At 40.3% G+C, this 23,107-nt stretch overlaps 1 protein-coding gene across 6 annotated transcripts in view; it reads left to right on the top strand.

Moving 5' to 3' along the window:
* Window positions 1-23,107, top strand: part of GRIK4 (glutamate ionotropic receptor kainate type subunit 4) — a 475,013-nt gene that overhangs the window by 203,266 nt on the left and 248,640 nt on the right. For all 6 annotated transcript variants that reach the window (XM_089678554.1, XM_089678550.1, XM_089678553.1 and 3 more), the window contains one exon: window positions 17,004-17,137. In XM_089678554.1, coding sequence (XP_089534680.1) covers window positions 17,056-17,137 — 82 coding nt within the window. In that variant the 5' untranslated portion in view covers window positions 17,004-17,055. The remainder of the gene's footprint in view (window positions 1-17,003; window positions 17,138-23,107) is intronic.

The following is a 23,107-nucleotide window of genomic DNA, read 5'->3' as shown; positions in this document are numbered from 1 at the left end:
AATGGGATTTACTACATAGACAAAAGGGGGGGGTGGGTTTTCAATTCACAATTAATACCACTTAGGAACACAAAATATTTCATCCCGGGTAAGGATAGTATAGCAGGGAAATGGATTATAAAACAGGAGGCGCAATTGAGAGCTATAATGGTAGGAGAGGAAATTGGGTCATTCAAGGATATGGAGGAAAGAAAGGGAGAAGTCTTTAATAAGATGGATAGACTAAGATATTACCAACTGAAGAACTTTTTTGAGAGCCTTCCAAAGCCCATAAGAACTAGAAAAGACTGGAATCCATTTGAAAGAATATTTGAGTCACGGGGAAATGGTAGACACAGAATGGCAAAAATACACAAGATACTAATGGAACTTGATACAGACACAAAATTAATGCACATAGAGAAATGGGAAAGAGATATGGGAAAAACAGAGGAGGAGCAGAGGAAAATGTTCATATTAATTCACGAAAATATTAGTATGCGGGAAGTAGAAATTAATTATAAGTGTTTGAATAGATGGCATATCACCCCCAATGTGGAGCACAAGATGAACACGGAAATTTCACGGATGTGTTGGAGAGGATGTGGGGAAGTGGGCACGTGGTATCATATGTGGTGGGAATGTTCGGAAATACAGGTGTTTTGGCGGAGGATAGTTTATTTGATAGGGAAAATTACCAAAATCAATATAGGATTAGATCCAGAACTATGTCTCCTCCATATCTCAGAACTCTCAGTGAAAGCATATAAGAGTTCGGGCATATGGCATTATTTGACCGCAGCAAAGAGCCTGACACCCAGGTTCTGGAAGAAAAAAGAGGTGCCAACTGAGGAGGATTGGATGAGTAGAGTAAATCAGATTTCAGGGACAGAAAGATTGTACTGCACGCATGAAGACAAGTTGGAGATGTATAATAAAAAATGGAAAGGCTGGGAAGAATATAGAGGAAAGATGAAATATATGAAGATATAATATACCTGGAAGTGGGTTTAGAAATGGGTTTAGGAATAACAGAATAACATGGATTCAATCAGAGAAGAGAAAATGTGGAGCGTGTGAGGGGGAGGGGATAGGGGGCTAGAGGGGGGGGTATGGGAGGGGGGCATGGTTAGAAAAGGAAGTTATATATATAAATAAATTATATAAGGAGAAAATATGGTTTTGATAACCATTTTAATAGAAATGTTGAAATGAATTGTAAGTGACATGAAAAATTAATAAATATTTAAAAGAAAAAAAAAAACAAACCTGTATAGGGAGATGTTAGTGCCAATTAGGAAACTGTATTTCAACGCTGCTTGGGCTCTTTGGGCGATCAACTCTTTTTTTCTTTTTGTTGTTCTTAGTATTGGGAGCTTTCTGTCATTTATTTTATGTTGTCATTGAATTTGAGGTCAGTGGTTAGCTTTTAGCTGCTGTCATGTCCTTAGCAAACACTTTGTTTTATTTTTGCCGCTTCCCTTGTGGGGAATGAATTATTGTTTCAAGATGGTGGTGTTTTTCATTTATGTTGGAGGTATATTGTTTATTTTATGATAATATGGTCTTTGTTGCCAGGCTTTTCCTAAAACTGATTTTTTTTCCTTTAGGGGGTAGGAAGTTATGGTTTCATTTATCTGGTACATTGTTTTTTGTTGTATGCTGATAGAGTCTTTTTTCAGGTTAAACGCAAATTCATATTTTGGCAGGGGGAAAATTATTATTTTTTTTTTCAGAGGAGTCTGCAGAGCATTTCATCATAATCAGGGGATCGTAGGTGCAGTATCAGGCTCCTGCAGACATGGCCCCAGCTTTGTGCCTGTACCTCTATAGAAAGTGTGAATGAACTTCTCAGCACCTTTGCGCCTTCGCTCATCAGCACTCATTCATTGAAAACTATAAGCTGCCTTCCACAGTGGCAGACAGGACTTGTACTTTCTTCATTTACAGCTTCCTATGAATGAATGATGCTTGTTCAGCCTGCACAGCCACATTGATTTTGAAATGTGACAGGAAGTGCAGAGAGAGAAACCCCAACCACTGTCACTGTTACACTCTAAACTAAACATGGGTGTAATGTGTAACATTCTCCAAAAGGCAAACCTAGCCTTTTAACTTTTTTTGGCTGCCAGGCATCTCTTTAAAGAGCTAAAAAGTCAGATTTGGTTTGGAGGGTAGCATTTTTGGGTTTTCATTTTTACTGTATTTTATTTTTCATGTTGATAGGGCCTTATTCAGGTTTGGGGTGCTCAGAGTGAAGTATTCAGCTGTTATTGAACATCTGTTCTTGGATCTGCTTTTTGTTTGCACAACATGGCTGTATTATTTGAAATAATAGCTATTCTCGTAATTAGCAATGGCTAATGTTCTATAGGAAGAAACACTGATTTGGAAATAGGAGAAATCGGGGTTGATTTACTAAAGGCTAATAGACTGTGCACTTTGCAAGTGCAAATGCTCCAGAGCTTAGTAAATGAGATGACATTTCACTTTGCAAAGAATATCCAGTCTAATGCAAGAAAAAAAACACAGCATGTTTGCTTGCACATTATTTGATGATGGAAGTCAACAGAGCTTCGCCTTACCCACCCAATAGTTCCAAAGATAATACGTGCAGTCCATTTTTGCAGTGTAGTCTATTTATTTGCAGTGCAACAAAAACATGTTCCATTATTAAAATGTGAGAATTTTTTTTTTTGCTGTGTTATCTGCTATCTCAAACATATTTTTCTGTTTACAAACATTTTTATTTTGTTTTTTTGTCAAGAAATATACTACAAAATGGCAGTACAACATCAAGTAAGGCATACAACAGGAACAAGGCTCGTCTGTAAAGCATATTTCAAATGGTACAACCTTGCAAAGTAAAAAAAAAGGAAAGAAAGAGAAGAGAAATTAGAGTACATGAGCAGTATAAGTAGAAGGGTATGTAAAGCTATATAGCTACCAAGAAAATGACTCAATCAACCAAAATATGAGTGGACATTAGTCAGATAGTAAATGCCTGTGAGTTCTCCAGACTTCCCATTTTCTGTCAAATAAGTGCATCTTATCCAATAAGGTGTAATTAATTCTCTTCATGAGCATCACTGCATCAATTCTATGCAGAATTGTGGCCAACGGTACTGTGAGGGATTTCCTATGTAGGGCTATAGCCTATAGAGCGGATATACAGATGGTATGGATTAGCCTCATAATCTCAGTCCGAACTCCCGGGATATGGGCTCCTAGTAGGCAAGACTGCATAGACAGATGCACCGGGGCCTCTGCCACAGCGGAGGCCACATCTGAGATCTTGCGCCATACCAATGAGAGGCTTGGGCAGTCCCAAAATATATGCACCAAGGTACCAGTAAGGCCGCAGCCCCGGAAGCAAAGGTGGGACGTCCCTGGAAACATGATATGTAATCTAGATGGGGTATAATACCATCTGGTTAATATTTTGAGGGCAGTTTCCCTGACAGAAAGAGATCTAGAGCTCTTACATATATTATCCATCATGGACTCCCAATCCTCATCAGAGAAGGTGACACCACCATCCTCCTCCCACTTCTGTATATAAAGGGGGGAGACGGGAAGGCAGCAACCAGAAATTGGCGATACAAATCCGTAATGAGACCCCTACCCCTGGGAGAGTCACGGCTAATACGTTCGAAAAGTGAGATCGGGGATGAAGGTTTCAGACCAAAATGTGAGAAGAAAAAACGTCTAATCTGTCGATAATGATAATATTCTCAATATGGGATGTCAAAAAGTATATGAAGCATCTGAAAAGTGACATAAGTGCCTCCTCTTTGAAAGTCAGATAACCTGATGAGGGATCTATCATACCACCAACAAAATGTCTGTGGGGATGAGAATGCTGTAGTAAAGTTCGGGTCACCAAAAAATTATGAACCTGGGGATAGAGAGGAGACAAGATTTAATTTAAATTTATATCGGGACCAAAGCATTAGCGATTCGGCAACAATGGAATTATAGGCCAATAATAAATGGGGGGGGGGGCGTTTTTGACCATAATATGCCTGGAAGATAGTATGGACGAATACACTGGGATTCAAATCTAATCCAAGGGACCTGGGAATTAATATTGACCATTGAGATGTCTGTGCAAAATGGGCCGACAGGTAGTAAAACCAGAAATTGGGGAGTCCAAAGCCTCCCGCCAGTTGCGATCGGTATAAGACCGATGATGTAAAACGAGGGCGTTTATTACGCCAAATAAAATTATTAATCATCCGTTGAAAGCGATCTAAGAACGCCTTTGAGACTAGGATAGGGAGTGCCCTAAATAAGTAAAGTAATTTAGGCAAGATTTTCATTTGTACTGCCGTGACTCTGCCCAAGAATGAGATGGGGTATCCATGCCAGACTTTCAAAAGTGTAGCAAGGCGAAACACACATGGTGGGTAATTAACGGCAAATTTTTTTAAGTCCGCAAACGTAATTAACGGCAAATAGTTTTGAAAAGTTGGGAGTGAGGTAGATACCTAAGTATGGGATTCGGTCAGTGGCCCAACGAAATGGAAAAGAATTGTGGAGAGATGCACTCAGGGAGTCCGTAACATTAATAGGCATAACTACTGATTTGGTAAAATTTACTGTAAGACCTGATACTGTAGCAAAGTCATGCAATAATGTGCATAAATTGGGCAATGACACTAACGGGTTAGTGAGTAAAAGCATAACATCATCTGCATACATACATAATTTCAAATGCAAAACCACTAATGGTTAACCAGAAATATCTGAATGTGATCTCATTGCAATAGCCAAGGGTTCCAAAACAAGCGCAAATAATAGGGGTGAAAGTGGGCAGCCCTGACAAGTACTCCTGCCCAGTGTGAAAAAATTAGAATTACAACCTGGGAGTCTGATTCTTGTTTTGAGGGAGTCGTACAAGGCTTGTATACCAGACAGAAATTCAGCATTGAAGCCTATCTTCTGCAGTAGAGAAAACAGATAGGGCCAGAGGACACTATCAAAGGCCTTGTTGATGTCCAGGCTCAGTAATAAAACTTCCTTGGAGTGCAAATTGGCATCCTGTATAACATTTAGCGTGAGGCGACTGTTGTCTGTGATAAATCTGTCTGGAATAAATCCCGATTGGTCCCGTGAGACCAAAGTGGGTATAATAGAGGCCAACCTATCTGCCAGAATACGGCTGAAAAATTTCAGATCATTGTTCATTACCGAAATTGGTTTATAGTTTTGAGGGAAATGGTGGTCTTTTAAGGGTTTAGGCAAAAGAGACATATTAGCCAACAGCATCTCCTCAAGGAACCTGCTGCCCTGCAAGACATGATTGAATAACGACAGCAAAAAAGGAGCGAGTGTAGTAGCAAAATGTTTATAATAGCTAGTCATAAACCGATCAGGGTCCCGTGCTGTGGAAGTTCTTAGTGCGCTAATCGCACGGGTTATTTCCTCTAATGTACATGGGGCATTAAGGGAGGATACTTGAGAAGGTGTGAGAGTAGGGAGGGGGATAGAATTAAGCCAAAAGCCGTTTAGGGGAGCAGAAGATAATTGTGGGGGAGCTAATAGGGTAGAGTAAAATTTTTCAAAAATACCCAGGACTTCATGAGGCAAAGAGGAGACGCTATTGGTTTTAGTTTGTAATTTATAGATATGTGGGGGTCGTATAGAATGGTTTACTTTCCGTGCAAACATAATAGACGCTGAGTTGCTATGTAACAGAAAAGAGGCTTTCGCCCAATGTAGGGCTTTTTCAGTTTTCTAGGATAATAAAGTATTCAGTTCTAAACGCTTTTGCGTTATCATTGTTTTGTTCAAAAGAGATGGATTGCCAATATGAGCTCTATAATATGTTTCTAATTCTTAAGTAAGTTTCTGAATTTGTTTCCACCGTTCCCTATTCCTAGTTGAGGCCATAGAAATGAGGCGGCCTCGCATGACCGTCTTATGGGCCATCTACAAAGTAGCCGGGGAGATAAATTGTGTTTAGCTGAAAGTATTCCTGAATAGATGTAACTAGTTCTTGGCGGGAATTAATATCATAGAGCATAGAGTCATTAAGACGCCAGGAATAGGGCGTGGGTGTAAGACCAATGAAATTGGTCTATAGTTTTGAGGGAGATGGTGGTCTTTTAAGGGTTTAGGCAAAAGAGACATATTAACCAACAGCATCTCCTCAGGGAACCTGCCGCCCTGTAAGACATGATTGAATAACGACAGCAAAAAAAGAGCGAGTGTAGTAGCAAAATGTTTATAATAGCTAGTCGTAAACCCATCAGGGTCCGGTGCTGTGGAAGGTCTTATTGTGCTAATCGCACGGGTTAATAGACAATGCCATTATATTATGATCTGACCAGGGACTTAAATGAATACATGCCTTCCTAGAGTTGGCTAGCAGAATAGGGGAACAATAGATATTATCTAATCTAGCATAAGAGTCATGTGGGTGGGAGTAAAATGAGTAATCTTTGGCTTCTACATTGCGTGCCCTCCAGGAGTCTGAAGTGTTGTAGTGTTTCCAATTTTTTAGTAAGGGATTTTGGGACGGCCTGGGAAGATGGTGAGGATGAACTTCTGTCCAAAAGGGCGTTAGCTACCAGATTGAAATCCCCTCCCACTAGTAAATGAGAGGAAAGAAACCTATCAAGAACTGTGAAAAAGTGAGAAAAGAAGGAAGTCTGAGCCGAATTTGGTGCATAAACATTCGCGATCGTGAGTTCACGACCAGAAAGTGTGCCTTTAATAATGATAAATCTGCTCTCAGGGTCACGATATACATGTTGAATATCGAAGGTGAATGAGTTTTGTAAAAAAATTGCCATCTCTCTGCTTTTATTAGAGTGTAAGGTGTAAAACCCCTGTCTGTAAGATCTATGAAAATGGTAAAAGAAAATAGTGTCAGTCAACAATAGTTTGTCTAGTTAGTGGAATATCTGGAACTACATCATAGAAAGTGAAATCTGTCAAAGTCAGTTTATGGAGCATCCAAGTCCCAATATAGCTGCTGGGACGTCCACAACTTTGTATATGAGTAATATCATGTACCAAAACTGTCAAAAAAACAAAAACATAAAGCAATAGAATTGGGGCCTTAAGAGCCCCTACAACTAAAGCAATCACAATAAACTGTGGATCAGGTGGGCTAACTGCCTTCCCTGAAAAGACAGAAAACCTTATCATCAAAGGGCCAAACGGGCCCAAACTCCGCCACCTTAAACCACAAGAAGCGGAGCTGTCACCGCTCGTCAGGGCAGCGACATTTCCGGCCATGCAAGATGGCAGGGTGGGGTCACGTGCAGGGGCTGACTGACAACTCATGGGGCCCCCCGGGCAATAGGGGATCATGGGGCCCCTGTGTCCTTGGCCAAACTCAAAAAAGCCTATGAAAAAGGTACCAGGGGGATCTCATGGGGCCTCCTACTAACCCCAGGCCCTCGGGCAGTGTCCGAGTTTCCAAATGGTCAGTCCGCCCCTGGTCACGTGTCAAAGATTTCTATGAGCATACAGGCGGCAAAATGAGGGTCCAAAGACCCATGCTGGGTTTTTGCACGTCCAAGTAACTAAATAATATATCAAAAGTAATGATATATGAACATGTAACATTTTGCAGCATCCTACAAAAGACCATCAAAACAGTGTGTAATATGCAAATGAGCAAGGTCTTGTCATCCCGGTTCCTGTCTGACTCTCCTTTTATCCCTTCATGGAGATGGAGTATGCCAAATGGGAGAAACCCGAGGGGTGGAAGGTGGACATTGAGGTGATGGGGCATCTGCCAGGCCCAGTTTGGCCAGGATTTCTCAGCCTTCGGGAAGGGATGTGGCTATGTATGTGCTCCCATTATGAGGAACTATCAGCTTAAAGGGAAAGCCCCATTTATAGTGGATATGAGCTGAGAAAAGGGCAATTGTGATTTCCTTCATTTTTCTATGTTTCTCTTACGTAGCCGGAGAAACATCTGGAAATATTTGTAAAACCGAACCTTCAAAGGTGATCATTGGGGTATTGCGAGCAGCTCTGAGTATGTCTTCTTTGGTCAGGAAATCCTTCATACACAGAACAATGTCCCTAGGCGGTTTATCATTAGGAGGTTTTGGGCGCAGGGCTCTATGGATGTGGTCACAAGCAAAGGACCTAGGTTCATGGTCTGGAAGGAGAGACTTGAATAGCTTGGTTATGGCTTGTGAAAGGTCATTCACAGACTCCGGGACTCCCCTGATTCGCAAATTATTCCTGCGGTTGCGATTGTCAAGATCCTCAACCTGTGCCTGCAATTGTGCAAAGGCCATCTGTAAATGATCGTGATCTCTGGAAAGCTCACCATAAGCTAGGCTGAGTTCATCATGTTTGGTCTATAAGCAATCGGTTCTGGAGCCCAATGCGGCTATTTCCTGAGAGAGAACATTTGTGCTCTTGTGGAGTTCTGTTTGGAATTTAGTGGCTAACTTGGTGTACATAGTTTCCAAACAAGATTCCAAGTCCCCCTTTGTAAGCTGCTGTGCATATTCACTGTCCTGAGCTAATGGATTAGCTGCAGTATCCTGTGTGGGACCGGATGGGAATGCTCGTTCTGTATTATCTTGAGACATGCTGCAAATCTAGTGTGTTTTAAGTAGATATGTCTAAGGGACTTTTGAGCTTTTCCCCTACTTTTTTTTCTTGGTTGATGGCATACAGGAAGTCTCCTGGGGGTGATCAACTGAAAATTGGATAGCCAAGGAAGATAATAACCCCAGGGGACCTATAATGCCCGAAACAGGTGTAAGGTTATAGTTACATAGATGCGATCAGGCTTATCAGTGAAATCTTTATATTGTAAAAATGATTCTCAAAGCGTGGAGATGCAGAGTGGACATAAGCTGTGGTAGGCACCATTCATAAGGCCAAAGACCCAGATGCTGGCTCCAACTCCCACCACAGGGTCTGACAGGGCCAAGGGGTCTGTGCAGCACAGAATTCCCTGTAGGCTGGCTCTAGGGTCCTCCAGGACAGGTGTAGGGAGCCCAGGTACCTCACTGGCAGCAGTATGTAGGCCACAGCAGGCCTCCAGGCCCAGCGGGGGCCGTGTTCACAGAGGGAGGAGCTACAGTCCCCGGATCACTGGAGGGGGACCTGATGATCAGCACCTGTCCGCCCCCGTAGACGTCTGTTGCCGTGGAGAGGGGAAATAAAGCACAGCTCCCCTCTCCCAGATGCAGGGGATGCTGAAGGTACCTCCGATGCCCAGCAAGGATACACCGCTGCCCAGATGATGGCGGATTTAGTGCCGAGGCGCCGGAGCTCCAGGCTATGCGGCCGCACCAGGCCGCGGATGTCCGTTGCTGCGGAGAGGGGCAATACAGCCCGGAGCCCCTCTCCTAGATGCAGGGGATGCTGCAGATGTCTCCGGTGTCCTGCTAGGGTCCACTGCGGATTTAAAGCCAAGGTGCCGGAGCTCCGGATTATGAGGCCGCTTTAGTCGCCATCTTGGACACACCCCATCTCAAACATATTTTAATAATGGAACAGATTTTGGATGTATTGTACATAATTGGACTACCCTGCAAAATATTGTGGCAGAAAAGATTGAAACCATGGTAAAATTATGAATTTGCCTAATGGTTTCATACAATGGACTCTATGACACTATGGGGTCGAGTTACTAAAACTGCAGAGTGCAAAATTCGGTGCAGCTGTGCATAGTAGCCAATCAGCTTTTAACTTCAGTTTGTTCAATTAAACTTTGACAATAAAACCTAGAAGCTGATCGGTTTCTATGAAGAGCTGCAACAAATTTTTTACTGTCCAGTTTTAGCAAATCAACCCATATACTCTGTATATACAGTGCCTTGAAAAAGTATTCATATCCCTTGAAATTTTCCACATTTTTTCATGTTACAACCCAAAACGTTAATGTATTTTATTGGGATTTTATGTGATAGACCAACATAAAGTGGCACATAATTGTGAAGTGGAAGGAAAATGATAAATGGTTTTCAAATATTTTTACAAATACATATCTGAAAAGTGTGGCGTGCATTTGTATTCAGCCCCCCTGAGTCAATACTTTGTAGAACCACCTTTCACCGCAATTACAGCTGCAAGTCTTTTTTGGGTGTGTATCTACCAGATTTGCACATCTAGAGAGTGAAATTTTTGCCCATTCTTCTTTGCAAAATAGCTTAAGCTCTGTCAGATTGGATGGAGAGCATTTGTGAACAGCAATTTTAAAGTCTTGCCACAGATTCACAATTGGATTTAGGTCTGGACTTTGACTGTGACATTCTAACACATAAAAATGCTTTGATCTAAACCATTCTATTGTAGCTCTGGCTGTATGTTTAGGGTCATTGTCCTGCTGCAAGGTGAACCTAGGCCCCAGTCTTTTTTGCAGACTAACAGGGTTTCTTCTAAGATTGCCCTGTATTTGGCTCCATCCATCTTCCCATCAACTCTGACCAGCTTCCCTGTCCTTGCTGAAGAAAAGCATCCCCACAACACGATGCTGCCACCACCATGTTTCACAGTGGGGATCGTTTGTTCAGAGTGATGTGCAGTGTTAGTTTTCTGCCACACATTGCGTTTTGCTTTTAGGCCAAAAACTTCAATTTTGGTTTCATCTAACCAGAGCACCTTCTTCCACATGTTTTCTGTCCCCCCACATGGCTTCTTGCAAACTGCAAACAGGACTTCTTATGGATTTCTTTAAACAATGGCTTTCTTCTTGCCACTATTCTATAATGGAGTGCACGACTAATAGTTGTCCTGTGGACAGATTCTCCCACCTGAGCTGTTGATCTCTGCAGCTCCTCCAGAGTTACCATGGGTCTCTTGGCTGCTTCTCTGATTAATGCTCTCCTTGCCCGGCCTGTCAGTTTAGGTGGGCGGCCATGTCTTGGTTGGTTTGCAGTTGTGCCATTTTTAGATGATGGATTGAGCAGTGCTCTGTGAGATGTTCAAAGCTTGAGTTATCTTTTATAACCTAACCCTGCTTTAAATGCCTCCACAACTTTATCCTTGACCTGCCTGGTATGTTCCTTGGCCTTCATGATGCTGTTTGTTCACTAATGTTCTCTACAAACCCCTGAGAGCTTCACAGAACAGCCGTATTTATTGCTGAGATTAAACTACACACAGGTGGACTCTATTTACTTATTAGTTGACTTCAGAAGGCAGCACAGTGGCTAAATGGTTAGCACTTCCGCCTGGCAGTACTAGGGTCATTGGTTCGAATCCCAGCCATGGCACCAGCTGCCTGGAGTTTGCATGTTCTCCCTATGCCTGCGTGGGTTTCCTCCGGGTACTCCGGTTTCCTCCTACACTCCAAAGACATGCTGGTAGGTTAATTGGATCCTGTTTAAATTGGCCCTAATATGTGTATGTATGAATGTAAGTTAGGGACCTTAGATTGTACACCCCTTGAGGGTTAGGGACTGATGTGAATGTACAATATATATGTGTAAAGCGCTGCGTAAAATTGACTGCGCTATATAAGTACCTGAAATAAATAAATAATTGGTTCCACTAGATCAGTGGTTCTTAACCTGGGTTCGATCGAACCCCAGGGGTTCGGTGAGTCAGTCTCGTGGGTTCGGCGGAGGTGAAGACCCACACCGGACTCATATGATTCGTGCAGTAAATATTCATTATTATGTTTTTGTTTTTGTGTGAAAATCATGTTTTAATGGTTTTGTTCTTAACGGTTTTGTTCATTTTGTGCACCTATGTATAAATATATACCTAAATATATACCTATGTTTTGAATTTTAAAAATCATATTTTATTTTTCCAATTAAGAAGGGTTCGGTGAATGCGCATATGAAACTGGTGGGGTTCAGTACCTCCAACAAGGTTAAGAACCACTGCACTAGATTTTAGTTAGGGGTATCAGAGTAAAGGGGTCTGAATACAAATGTACACCACACTTTTGTGATATTTATTTGTAACAAATTTTGAAAACCATTTATCATTTTCCATCCACTTCACAATATGTGCCACTTTGTGTTGGTCTGTCACATAAAATCCCAATAAAATACATTTATGTTGTTGGTTGTAACATGACAAAATGTGTAAAATTGCAAGGGGTATGAATACTTTTTCAAGGAACTGTATATGTAGCGGGTAAAATAAGTATTGAACACATCACTGTTTTTCTCAGTAAATATATTTCTAAAGGTGCCATTGACATGACATTTTCACCACATCGGTAACAACCCATGCAAACCATACATACAAAGAAACCAAAACAAGTAAGTTCAGACATTAGGTTATGTGTAATAAAATGGATTAACACAGGGAAAAAGTATAGAACACACTAATTGAAATTTATTTCATACTTCATACAAAATCCTTTGTTGATAATGACATCTTTTAGACACCTCCTGTATGGAGAAACTAGTCGCATGCATTGCTCAGGTGTCATTTTGGCTCATTCTTCTACACAGTCTTCAAATATTGAAGGTTCTGTGGCCTCTTCTATGAACTCTGATCTTTAGTTCTTTCCATAGATTTTCTATTGGCTTTGTGTTTGAGATCATTGTCTTGATGAAATGTCCACCCTCATTTCATCTTCATCATCCTGGTAGATGGCAGCAGATTTTGCAGATGTGCCCACCTCCAAACTTCACTGTTGGTACTGTGTTTTTGAGGTGATGTGCAGTGCCATTTGACCATTAAACATGGTGTGTATTATGGCATCCAACGAGTTAAATTTTTGTCTCATCTGACCAGACTATATGCTTCCATGCTTCCAGTTTTTCACAGGCTTGTTTAAATGTTGTGCAGCAAACTTTCAACATGCTTTTTCTTTAGCAATGGAGTTGCGTGGTGAGTGTGCATACAGGCCATGGTGGTTGAGTGCATTACTTATTTTTTTTTGTTTTAAACAATTATACCTGCTAATTCCAGGTCTTTCTGAAGCTCTCCACAAGTGGTCCATGGCTCTTGGACTACCCTTCTGATAATTCTTTTAACTCCTCCATCAGAAATCTTGCAAGGAGCACCTGGTTGTGGCCGGTTTAGGGTGAAATTATGGTTTTTCCACTTCTGGATTATGGCCCCAACAGTGCTCACTGGAACATTCAGAAGTTTAGAAATCTGTAACCAATGCCATCAGTATGTTTTGCAACAGTAAGGTTGCAAAGGTCTTGGGAGAGCTCTTTGCTTTTATCTATCATGAGGTGTTTCTTGTGTGATGCCATGGTAATGAGACACCTTTTTAAAGGCCATCAGTTGAAACTGAACCAGCTGATTAATTTGCACTGACGGGACAGGATTGCTTTCTAATTACTGATAGATTTCAGCTGGTGTCTTGGCTTTCCATGCCTTTTTGCACCTCTCTTTCATGTGTTCAATACTTTCTCCCTGTATTATTCCATTTAATTACACATAACGTATTTGTTTTGGTTTCTTTGTATGTACGGATTACATGGGTTGTTACCGACATGTGGTTTACATTTCATTTCAATAGCACCTTTAGAAATTTATCTACTGATAAAAATGGTGACATGTTCAATACTTATTTTACCCACTGTATATACACTATATTGCCAACAGTATTGGGACACCTCACCAAATCATTGGATTCAGGTGTTCCAATCACCTCCATGGCCACAGGTGTATAAAATCAAGCACGTAGGCATGCAGACTGCTTCTACAAACATTTGTGAAAGAACGGGTCGCTCTCTGGAGCTCATTGAATTCAAGCACGGTACCGTGATAGGTTGCCACTTGTGCAATAAGTTCATCTGTGAAATTTCCTAGCTACTAAATATTCCACAGTCAGCTGCTAGTGGTATTATAACAAAGTGGAAGCAACTGGGAACAGCAGTAACTCAGCCACGACGTGGTAGGCCACGTAAAATGACACAGCAGGGTCACAGTGCGCAGAAGCCGCTGTCTGCACAGTCAATAGCTAAAGACCTCCAAACTTTGTGTGGCCTTCAGATTAGAACAACAGAGCATACAGAGCTTCATGGAATGGGTTTCCATGGCCGAGCAGCTGCATCCAAGCCTTACATCACCAAGTGCAATGCAAAGCATCGGATGCAGTGGTGTAAAGCACTCCACCACTCGACTCAATACCCTCAATACATTTGGCAATATAGTTGTGTGTATATATATATATATATATATATATACAAACTCTACACCATTTTTGAGCCTAATCGGTTGTGTTTGTCTTTTTTTTTACAGAAAATGTTTAATATAGTGTTATTCAATGTTGATAACAGAGGACCATTCCTGTATAATGTATGTTGAATCTACCACTTATAATTTCCACCAGAAGCCCGTATAACAGAATAACAACGCAGGAGTATTTACTTTGCTTTAACCACTTTCAGGCCGCTCGACCGCAATGTACTGCGGATGAGCGGCAGCTACAGGACCAGTGACGTACTCGTACGTTGCTGGTCTTTGTCAACACAGGGGGCGCTGCGTATCCACTGGACACAGCAGAATGAGAATCCCGGTAATCTGGACCCGGTGATCACGTGATCGCTGTGTGATCACATGATCACAATGACAAAAAACATTTTATGAATCAATCTGATTCATGAAAGCTTTTTTTCTGCTCCTGCTGAGCTGTGATTGGTTCACAGCTCTCACATGACACATGTGGCCAATCACAGCACCCTGTGCCATGTGACCAGCTGGAGCTAATCACAGATCACTATTATAATGAACTGTTATGAACTTAACATATTCATGACAGTTCAAAGTGATCATTGGTCCTGCAATGCAAAGTGTAGAAAAAAAAATACCTGATCACCCCCCAGAGTAGTACAATGTCACTATGGTAACATTGCATTACTCTGATGAAAGTATTTTAAAAAAGTATAAAAAAAAAAGTTAAAAAAATAAATTATTGTAAAAAATTTGTCATTTAAAATTTTTTTTTAACTACTTGCCTCCCGCCTGCCAACAATGTGTGGGCATGTGGCGGCTCTGGGCAAAGCGACATAATCTTACATGTGCCCCCACTGACCCCTATGCTGTTCAGGGAGAGAAGAACGAACATGGCACTTAGTAAAAGCACTAAATTTTACAAGCACACGTTAGATTAGCACATTGAACTCTTTGACAACCCCTATTAACCCTTTGACCACCCTGTCACCCAGCCAGTGTCATTACTACAGTGTCAGTATATAGAATTTTTCACTGATCACTGGCTTACTGCCACTAGCGACATCAGATAGCATCAGGTTCAGTTAGTGCTCCTCCCAGCCGGGGTCAGCTAGCGTTAGATTGCCTGCACACTATCGCATTCACGCCATAGGTCACTGATCACCGCCTTAGTGTAGTATCTGTACAGATCAAGATATTGATCATGAACAGAACTATACTAGTGCCTCCTTTGTATAGAGTGCCCAAAAATGCAGTGATAGCAGGATTAGCCCTGTTCGCTGCCAACACTAGCATTTAGCCCATCCACTGTTTTTCACGGAAGATTTGTATTAATTGATTGTGGGCCAAAGCAATTTATAAGCACAATACATCACCGCCCACCCAAATTCAGCTCTTGCCAGACAATTCACATGGAAACCTATCACAGTTTCTGAATTAAATACTTTTTTGGGCCTAACCCTTAACATGGGCATTACAAAAAAAATGATATTTTATATTTCTAGTTTACTATATATTTTTTATAACTGAAAGTAAAAAATATAATTTTTTTTCAAAATGTTCACTCTTTTTTTGTTTTTATCACAAAAAATAAAAAACTCATTGGTGATCAAATACCACCAAAAGAAAGCTCTATTAGTGTGAAAAAAGGACATAAATTTTGTTTGGGTACAGCATTGCATGACTGCGTAATTACCCGTTGAAATAGTGCATTGCCAAATAGCAAAAAATGTCTTGTCATTTAGGGCAAGTGGTTAAAGGATAAGTTAACCTTTTACAAAGCAAATAATAAATGTACATCTTCTTTCAGGTAAAAAATATGCATTTATTATTTTTTTAATCTGAAGCCTGTAAGGCATTGCTTCTGCAATCAGCAGATTGTGGGTGCAATGCCAGGCTCCTGCAGACACTCAGTACAACTGTCTGCCCGTACCTTGTACGGGCAGACAGTTACTTAATGGCAGGAAGAATGAATAAACTATGAGGAAGCCTGCCAGTGCCCTCGCAGTTCATTGAGAACTATAAGCTGTTGGGCACTAAGGCAAGTGGTAGATGTAGTTAGTTCATTCACAGAGCTCTGCGAATGAATGATGTGGTTGCTTGGGTGGAGCCCCGCATGGCTGTGCTGTTTTTAAATTCTAACAGCAGCTGTCATAAGGGGAAAGGAGGCAGGAGTTGGAACATGTTACATTTCCCACCCTAAATAAGGGTTGAAAATGTAACATGTTCCCAAGGTGAATTATCCCTTTACATTTTAAATGCCTGAATTCGTAGAGGTGCAAAATGGAGATTTTCTGTATTACCACAGAGGCAGTAAGGTTTCAGCATAAATATAAATATAACTATGATAACTAAAAAAAAATGTCTTTAGGTTTGAAAGCTGTGAATTTTTATAATTGATAAAAATAGTAAAATGTACACTATTTGATCACTTTGTAGCTATGTGAAATAGGCATCTCTTCAAAAGCCTTTTGCATACTATGAATATATTGACAACATAAGATTATTTGTTTAATTCATTGTGGTTATATTTATTTGTGGATTATTCAATTGTAAATTGTATCACATTTTTTGAGACATTCATCTCTTTCATGTTAGTCTCCTGCATAGGGAATCAGGGTTGCCTAGCGCCAAATGTTTTGAGCATAATAAAAAGACACTGAAACCAATTTTCTAGCTGAATGTGCCTAAAAGCGAAAACACATGAGCTGATGGAATATATCCTTACAGACTGCATGTATGCATATATTGTCAAACATTGTCATTTAATAATAATTTAGAAAACTCTTCTGCAATTTAATCTTCATTTTAATCTACTGCTTTCAGGTAACTTTGGTATTTTCATTTCACTTTACTGCTGTGAATAGCAGAATGAATCTGCTTTCTTCTCATTATAGTCATATATTTTAGTACTGTTTCAAATATGCTTTTTTTTTCTGCAGACATTTATGGAATGCCCGCATTTCAAGAGGGCTTCATGACGATTTGTGTAAAATGCTACGTGTTCTGGCGCCTCTGGTGCTTCTTTTGTTGTTTCTGATGGAGTCCACTGGTAGCCCCCACTCCATTCGAATTGGTAAGTTCATTGTTTACTATTGATTGAAATTCCTACATAGAAGAATTAAGAAGCTATGGTGATTAGCTGTTAATGCAGACTTTGCACTTTACTTCAATGACATAAACAAGTGCACAATGACCTTACAGCTAAACAAAATCCTGAAGTTTACTCTGTGCCTTATGTGCCTGACCTGTCCCTTCAGAATTGCCATAGAGCTTTCATATTGGCAAGTCACACCCTTCTTTTTATCCACCAAGCTTACATTGGTGGTCTTTGCAGTGAGTGTTATCTGTTTGCACTAGTTTGTTTACTAGTTTAAATGGGGCTAAACAGAAGATCTTGTAGAGAAGTAAAAACTAGAGAGCAGAGAACAAAAAAGGTGTAAGGCTGGAGTGCAGAAGAACTTTGTTTCTCAGGTTTTCCAGCCCTGCAGATATTTACAGCTAGTTAAAATATCAGGCTTATAGATATAAATATAAGTATTAGCAAACTGTGATGTTCCAGTTGCTTTACTTTAGCTTATTATTTAATAGATTATGTGTCAACAAACAATTTTATTTGGTAAAAATCTTCTAAAACTGCATCATTGTTGCCAACTAGATAAACAGAAAATTGAGGTACATATGCACAGCAGCCAAGAACGGTGGCATTTGATACTGTTCTGCACTTCTTGGGTGAACCAATAAACCCCTGAACACCTCAGTCCTACATCACCGCCTGACATGTCAAGCTAGTATGGTAAAACCAAGCACAGCCTGAACCCTGTGCGGTAATCTTCCACAGCCTTGTGTAAAGCAACCGAAATGGTGACCGCTCCTGTTTGTGATGATGAGTCTGTGGAGCTCTTTTATTCAGAGAACTCTATTCAGTCCTCTGAGAAACACTCACTCTTTTCCTGATAGGCCAGCTCTTTATTTTCCACTACACCATAACTTACTGGACTGATTAAGAAAAATTATCCAAGTAGAGATTACAATGCCTTCCAAAAAGATATATACTGACCTATTGCATAAAATCAAAGAAACAAGGCCAGCATATTTCTGCATTAGGGGACAGGGGGGATAATTCCATGATGGTCCTCACAGGACAGGCAGTTTAAATATACTCTCTGTAAGAGGAACTACAATAATTTTGAAAAAAGCAGCAAGATGCTGAGAATAGGGCTCAGAGAGATAACCAGAGGATCAGGGGCCTTCCGGAAATGGTAGAAGGCTTGATGGGCACAAACGCAGCCTGCTTTCATGAGCTCCTTCCAAATCTAGACAGACCAAAAATGGAACCCCTCCACACTACCATGACCAACAAGAGAGATGCTCAGGCCCTCTAAGGGAGACAAACCAATATGGATGTGGATTGGACAGGGAACTAAAACATATCCCAATGATACAAATGTAAAAATATTAAAATATGGAAAAGTGATGGCAGAAAAAAAAAAAAAAGTAGTTAATTGAATGTCTTTTTTAAATTTATACATTTTTTGGGGGGTTATAGGTTTTTTTTTTTGTTTCTATTTGTTTTTGTTAATGTTTTTGTTTGTCCTAAGCATCTTTGAAGTAACTTTCCTCCTGTTAGTTTGAGGTTATGTGCATGTGTTCTTGATCTTGGTTTCATATTGAAAATCCTGTCCTCTTGAACCTTATTCACCCCCTTGATGTATTTAAAGGTTTAAATCATGTTTCCCCTTTCCTTTCTTAGTCTAGACTGTACATATTACTTTCCTGAAGTTGCTTCTGATATGTTTTATCCCTCATACTTTTCCCATTTCCCACAGTAATAACAGTTCAATGGCTATCGTAAAGAATAGTCCATGGGAAATGATAGCCTATAGGTTGAAAAGGCTTTCCAGATAAGCTGGTGTCACTAACAATACACAGAGTCCTGGAGAATACAAGCATGAAAAGTCATGAGGGCACTTAGCTGTATGGAGGTATGGGAACTGGCTTGCCCACAGTAGCAAAGTTGTGATCATCACAACATTTACTACTGTGGGTGATCCAGTTCCCATACTCCCATGCAGCTGAGTGTGCTGATGACGTTTTGTGCTCAGGCTCTCTAAAGGATGTAATTGTGAAGATGCACTTCTTTCACACGAAAGACAAGCTACTCCCAGCTTTGAGAGAGGTAGTTGAACTCCTGTTCCAGCTTTTTGCAGACTTTGCTCCCGCCACTATTCTTAAACAGAGACCTTTCTGCCCCATCTACAGATTTTACAAAAATAAAACATTATCTAGAGATAGGACTTCACCTTTGAAACAACCTTTCTGCATCACGACTGTATTTACCAAGTATTGACCATCAAAGCCCTCCTCAAGCAATTCCAAGCCTTGCACCATTCACTATTATCAACAGACTACATTGCCAACATGTCTGAAAAAAGATGGTCACATCTGCTTTCAATCTTGTTAATCTGCAGTAAACAGGTAGAGCAGTGAATGGGCAGAACACCACAGAAGACAGAAATTTATATATATATATATATATATATATATATATATATATATATATATATATATATACACACACACACACACAGACAGTGCTCAGCATAAATGAGTACACCGCTTTTGAAAGGTAAGGTTTTAATCAATATCTCAATGAACACAAGAACAGTTTCCAAAATTGTGACAAAACTGAGTTTTACAGAACATTTGTTTAGCTCATTACATGAAAGTAAGGTTAATAATGTAACTTTGATTACAAAATCTTCAGTTTTACTCAAATTAGTTGATGCAACAATGAGTACATCCCACAACAAAAACTACTACATCTAGTATTTTGTATGACCACCATGATTTGTAAGGAGAGCACCAAGTCTTCTAGGCATGGAATGAACAAGTTGGAGACATATTGCAATATCTATCTTTTTCCATTCTTCAAAAACTACCTCTTTTAGAGCCTGGATGCTGGATGGAGAGTGATGCTCAATTTGTCTCTTCAGAATTTCCCATGTGTGCTTGATTGGGTTCAGATCAGAAGACATGCTTGGCCACTGAATCACTTTCACAGTGTTCTTCAGAAATGCAACAATGGCCTTAAATGTGTGTTATGGATCATTGTCAAGTTGGAAAAGTGCACATCGACCAAGGGCACGGAATGATGGTTGCACTTCTCTTTCAATATAGAGCAGTACATCTGTGAATTAATGATACCATCAATGTACCTCCTCGACACCAGCAGCACTCATGCAGCCCCACAGAAGGACACTGCCACCAGCATGTTTCACTGTAGGCACCATGCATTTTTCTGTGTACTGCTCACTCCACGATGCCATACAGTTTTGAAGCCATCAGTTCCAAAAACTTTTATCCTGGTCTCATCACTCCAGAGTACAGAGTCCCTGTATTCTTCTTTTTTAGCATGGGCCCTGGCAAAATCTAGGCAGGATTTTTTGTGCATGGGCTTTAGGAGAGGCATCCTTCAAGGACAACACCCATACATGCCACTCCTCTTCAGTGTATGCCATATTGTGTCACGGGAAACAATCACCCCAGTTTGGCTTTCTACTTCTTTAGCTAACTGCAGTGAAATTGCATGGTGATTTTCTTCAGCCCTTCTCATCAGAAGACGCGCCTGTTGAAATGTTAACTTCCGTGGATGGCTTGGACATCTCTGTGAGATGGTTGCAGTTCCATCTTTGTTAAATTTTTGTATCACTTTTGCTACAGTATTCTTACTTATAAGTAAAGCTTTGCTGATCTTCTTGTAGCCTTCGCATTTCTTGTGTAAAGAAATTATTTTCTCTTTCTCAGGCCTTGTGACATTTCTTTTCCATGTGCTGCCATTGCTGACAGTATGAAATGGGAAAGGGTTTTCTTTGTTAAGTAACACCCATTTATAATCATCTGTCTGCTGGACACCTGTTTAATATATAATTAGACTCACCTGTAGTTGAATTCTTGTTAATTAGGATTTTGTTGTCTAAAATTGAGCTTTGCTCCTAACACATTCATTGGGGTGTATTTTTGCAACATGGTCCTGAATTAATTTGTTAGGTAATATACTTTTTTTGTGTTCAAATTAACAAGTCTTTTTTGCAATCAATGACCCACATTTGTGGGGTATTTTTTAGTGTCCCATAGAAAATGTTGATTCTTTAAGGAAAGTAAAGGTTTTCTGACAAATATGTTGGGGTGAGCACTGTATATCTATAAACTAAATATATTTGCTCTAGAACACTATATGTAAATAGATTCTTGTGATTGACTGATGCATACTGTGGGAATGTTTGGTGAAGGGTGAAAAGTGGGTTTTAATGTAAAAGCAACAGTAGATGCTAAGACGATAAAATGTACATTGTTTTACAAAAAAACTAAATATTCTTCTAAAAAGAGACAGTAGGTATTTTTTCTGGCCTGTAACAATACAGTAAATCAATAGAAATATATATTGTTAATTTCCTTTGTTGGCATCTGCAGTGGCTATGTCACTGAAACAGGTATAAATATGTGCAATTGGAAGTGAGGTTTGCTCAGCAAAAGCAAGGTTTTCGATTTATCTCTACAACTGCAATTTAGCTGTTTAACTGTACAGTTTAAAGCAAGGACATAGTTCAAAACAAGGGCATATCAAATAAAAGTTACTGAAGTGATTTGTGTTTTTTGAATAATTCAAGCAAATATTAGTTTTGTAGTTAGAGTAAACAAACACATTTTGGAATCAGGGTAGTAGAGCACTGGACTTTAAGCTTGCTGGAGATTCCAAATACAGTAAATGAAATGATTGCTGTCATGTGACAACTCTCTGTTGTCCAATTGAGCCCCAACGGGCATGTCAAATTAAAGTTGCCCTTTGATTTGTGTTATTTGAGTAATTTTGAAAGTTTTTCAACTTATCAGTTTTAGGGTAACAAAGCACTGGACTTCAAGATTGGTGGAGATCCAAAATAGATCAAATGATTGTTATCATGTGGTAGCTCTCTGTTGGCCTGTGTAGCCCAACAGGGTTCCTGGTAAAGTCAGCTTGTGTAAAGTGAAAGGATGGGAGCTATAACCAACAGGGATTGGTCCAGATATAATGTCTATTTGTCACTATAAAGAATCTACCAATAGTTGAGAGATGACACGTTTCAGGGATATGCCCCCCCCCCCTTCATCAAGGCTTCAGTATAACAGAAATAGATTTTATATAGTAGTTGTCTTTCTTAAATACAGTCATGGCCGAAATTGTTGGCACCCTTGATATTTCTCCAGGAAATCATGTATTTCTCACGAAACGTATTGCATTAACACATGTTTTGCTATACACATGTTTATTCCCTTTGTGTGTATTGGGACAAAACAAAAAAAGGGAGGAAAGAAAGCAAATTCGACATAATGTCACACAAACCTCCAAAAATGGGCTGGACAAAAGTATTGGCACCCTTTCACAACTGCGGATAAATAAGAATGTTACAAGCATGTGATGCTCCTGTAAACTCACCTGGGGCAAGTAACAGGTGTGGGCAATATAGAAATCACACCTGAAAGCAGATAAAAAGGAGAGACGTTCACTTAACCTTTGCATTGTGTGTCTGCCTGTGCCACACTAAGCATGGACAACAGAAAGAGGAGACGAGAACTGTCTGAGGACCTGAGAACCAAAATTGTGGCAAAATATCAACAATCTCAAGGTTACAAGTCCATCTCCAGAGAACTAGATTTGCCTTTGTCCACAGTGCGCAACATTATCAAGAAGTTTGCAACCCATGGCACTGTAGCTAATCTCCCTGGTCGTGGACGGATGAGGAAAATTGATGAAAGATTGCAACGCAGAATAGTCCGGATGGTGGATAAGCAGCCCCAAACATGTTCCAAAGACATTCAAGCTGTCCTGCAGGCTCAGGGAGCATCAGTGTCAGCGCGAACTATCCGTCGACATTTAAATGAAATGAAACGCTATGGCAGGAGACCCAGGAGGACCCCACTGCTGACACAGAGACATAAAAAAGCAAGACTACAGTTTGCCAAAATGTACTTGAGTAAGCCAAAAGCCTTCTGGGAAAACGTCTTG

Source organism: Staurois parvus, unplaced genomic scaffold (assembly GCF_062004578.1).
Source record: "Staurois parvus isolate SC_StPar_1 unplaced genomic scaffold, SC_StPar_1.0 ptg000207l, whole genome shotgun sequence".
Classification (NCBI taxonomy): Eukaryota; Metazoa; Chordata; class Amphibia; order Anura; family Ranidae; genus Staurois; species Staurois parvus.
This window is presented reverse-complemented; position numbering and strand designations above follow the sequence as displayed.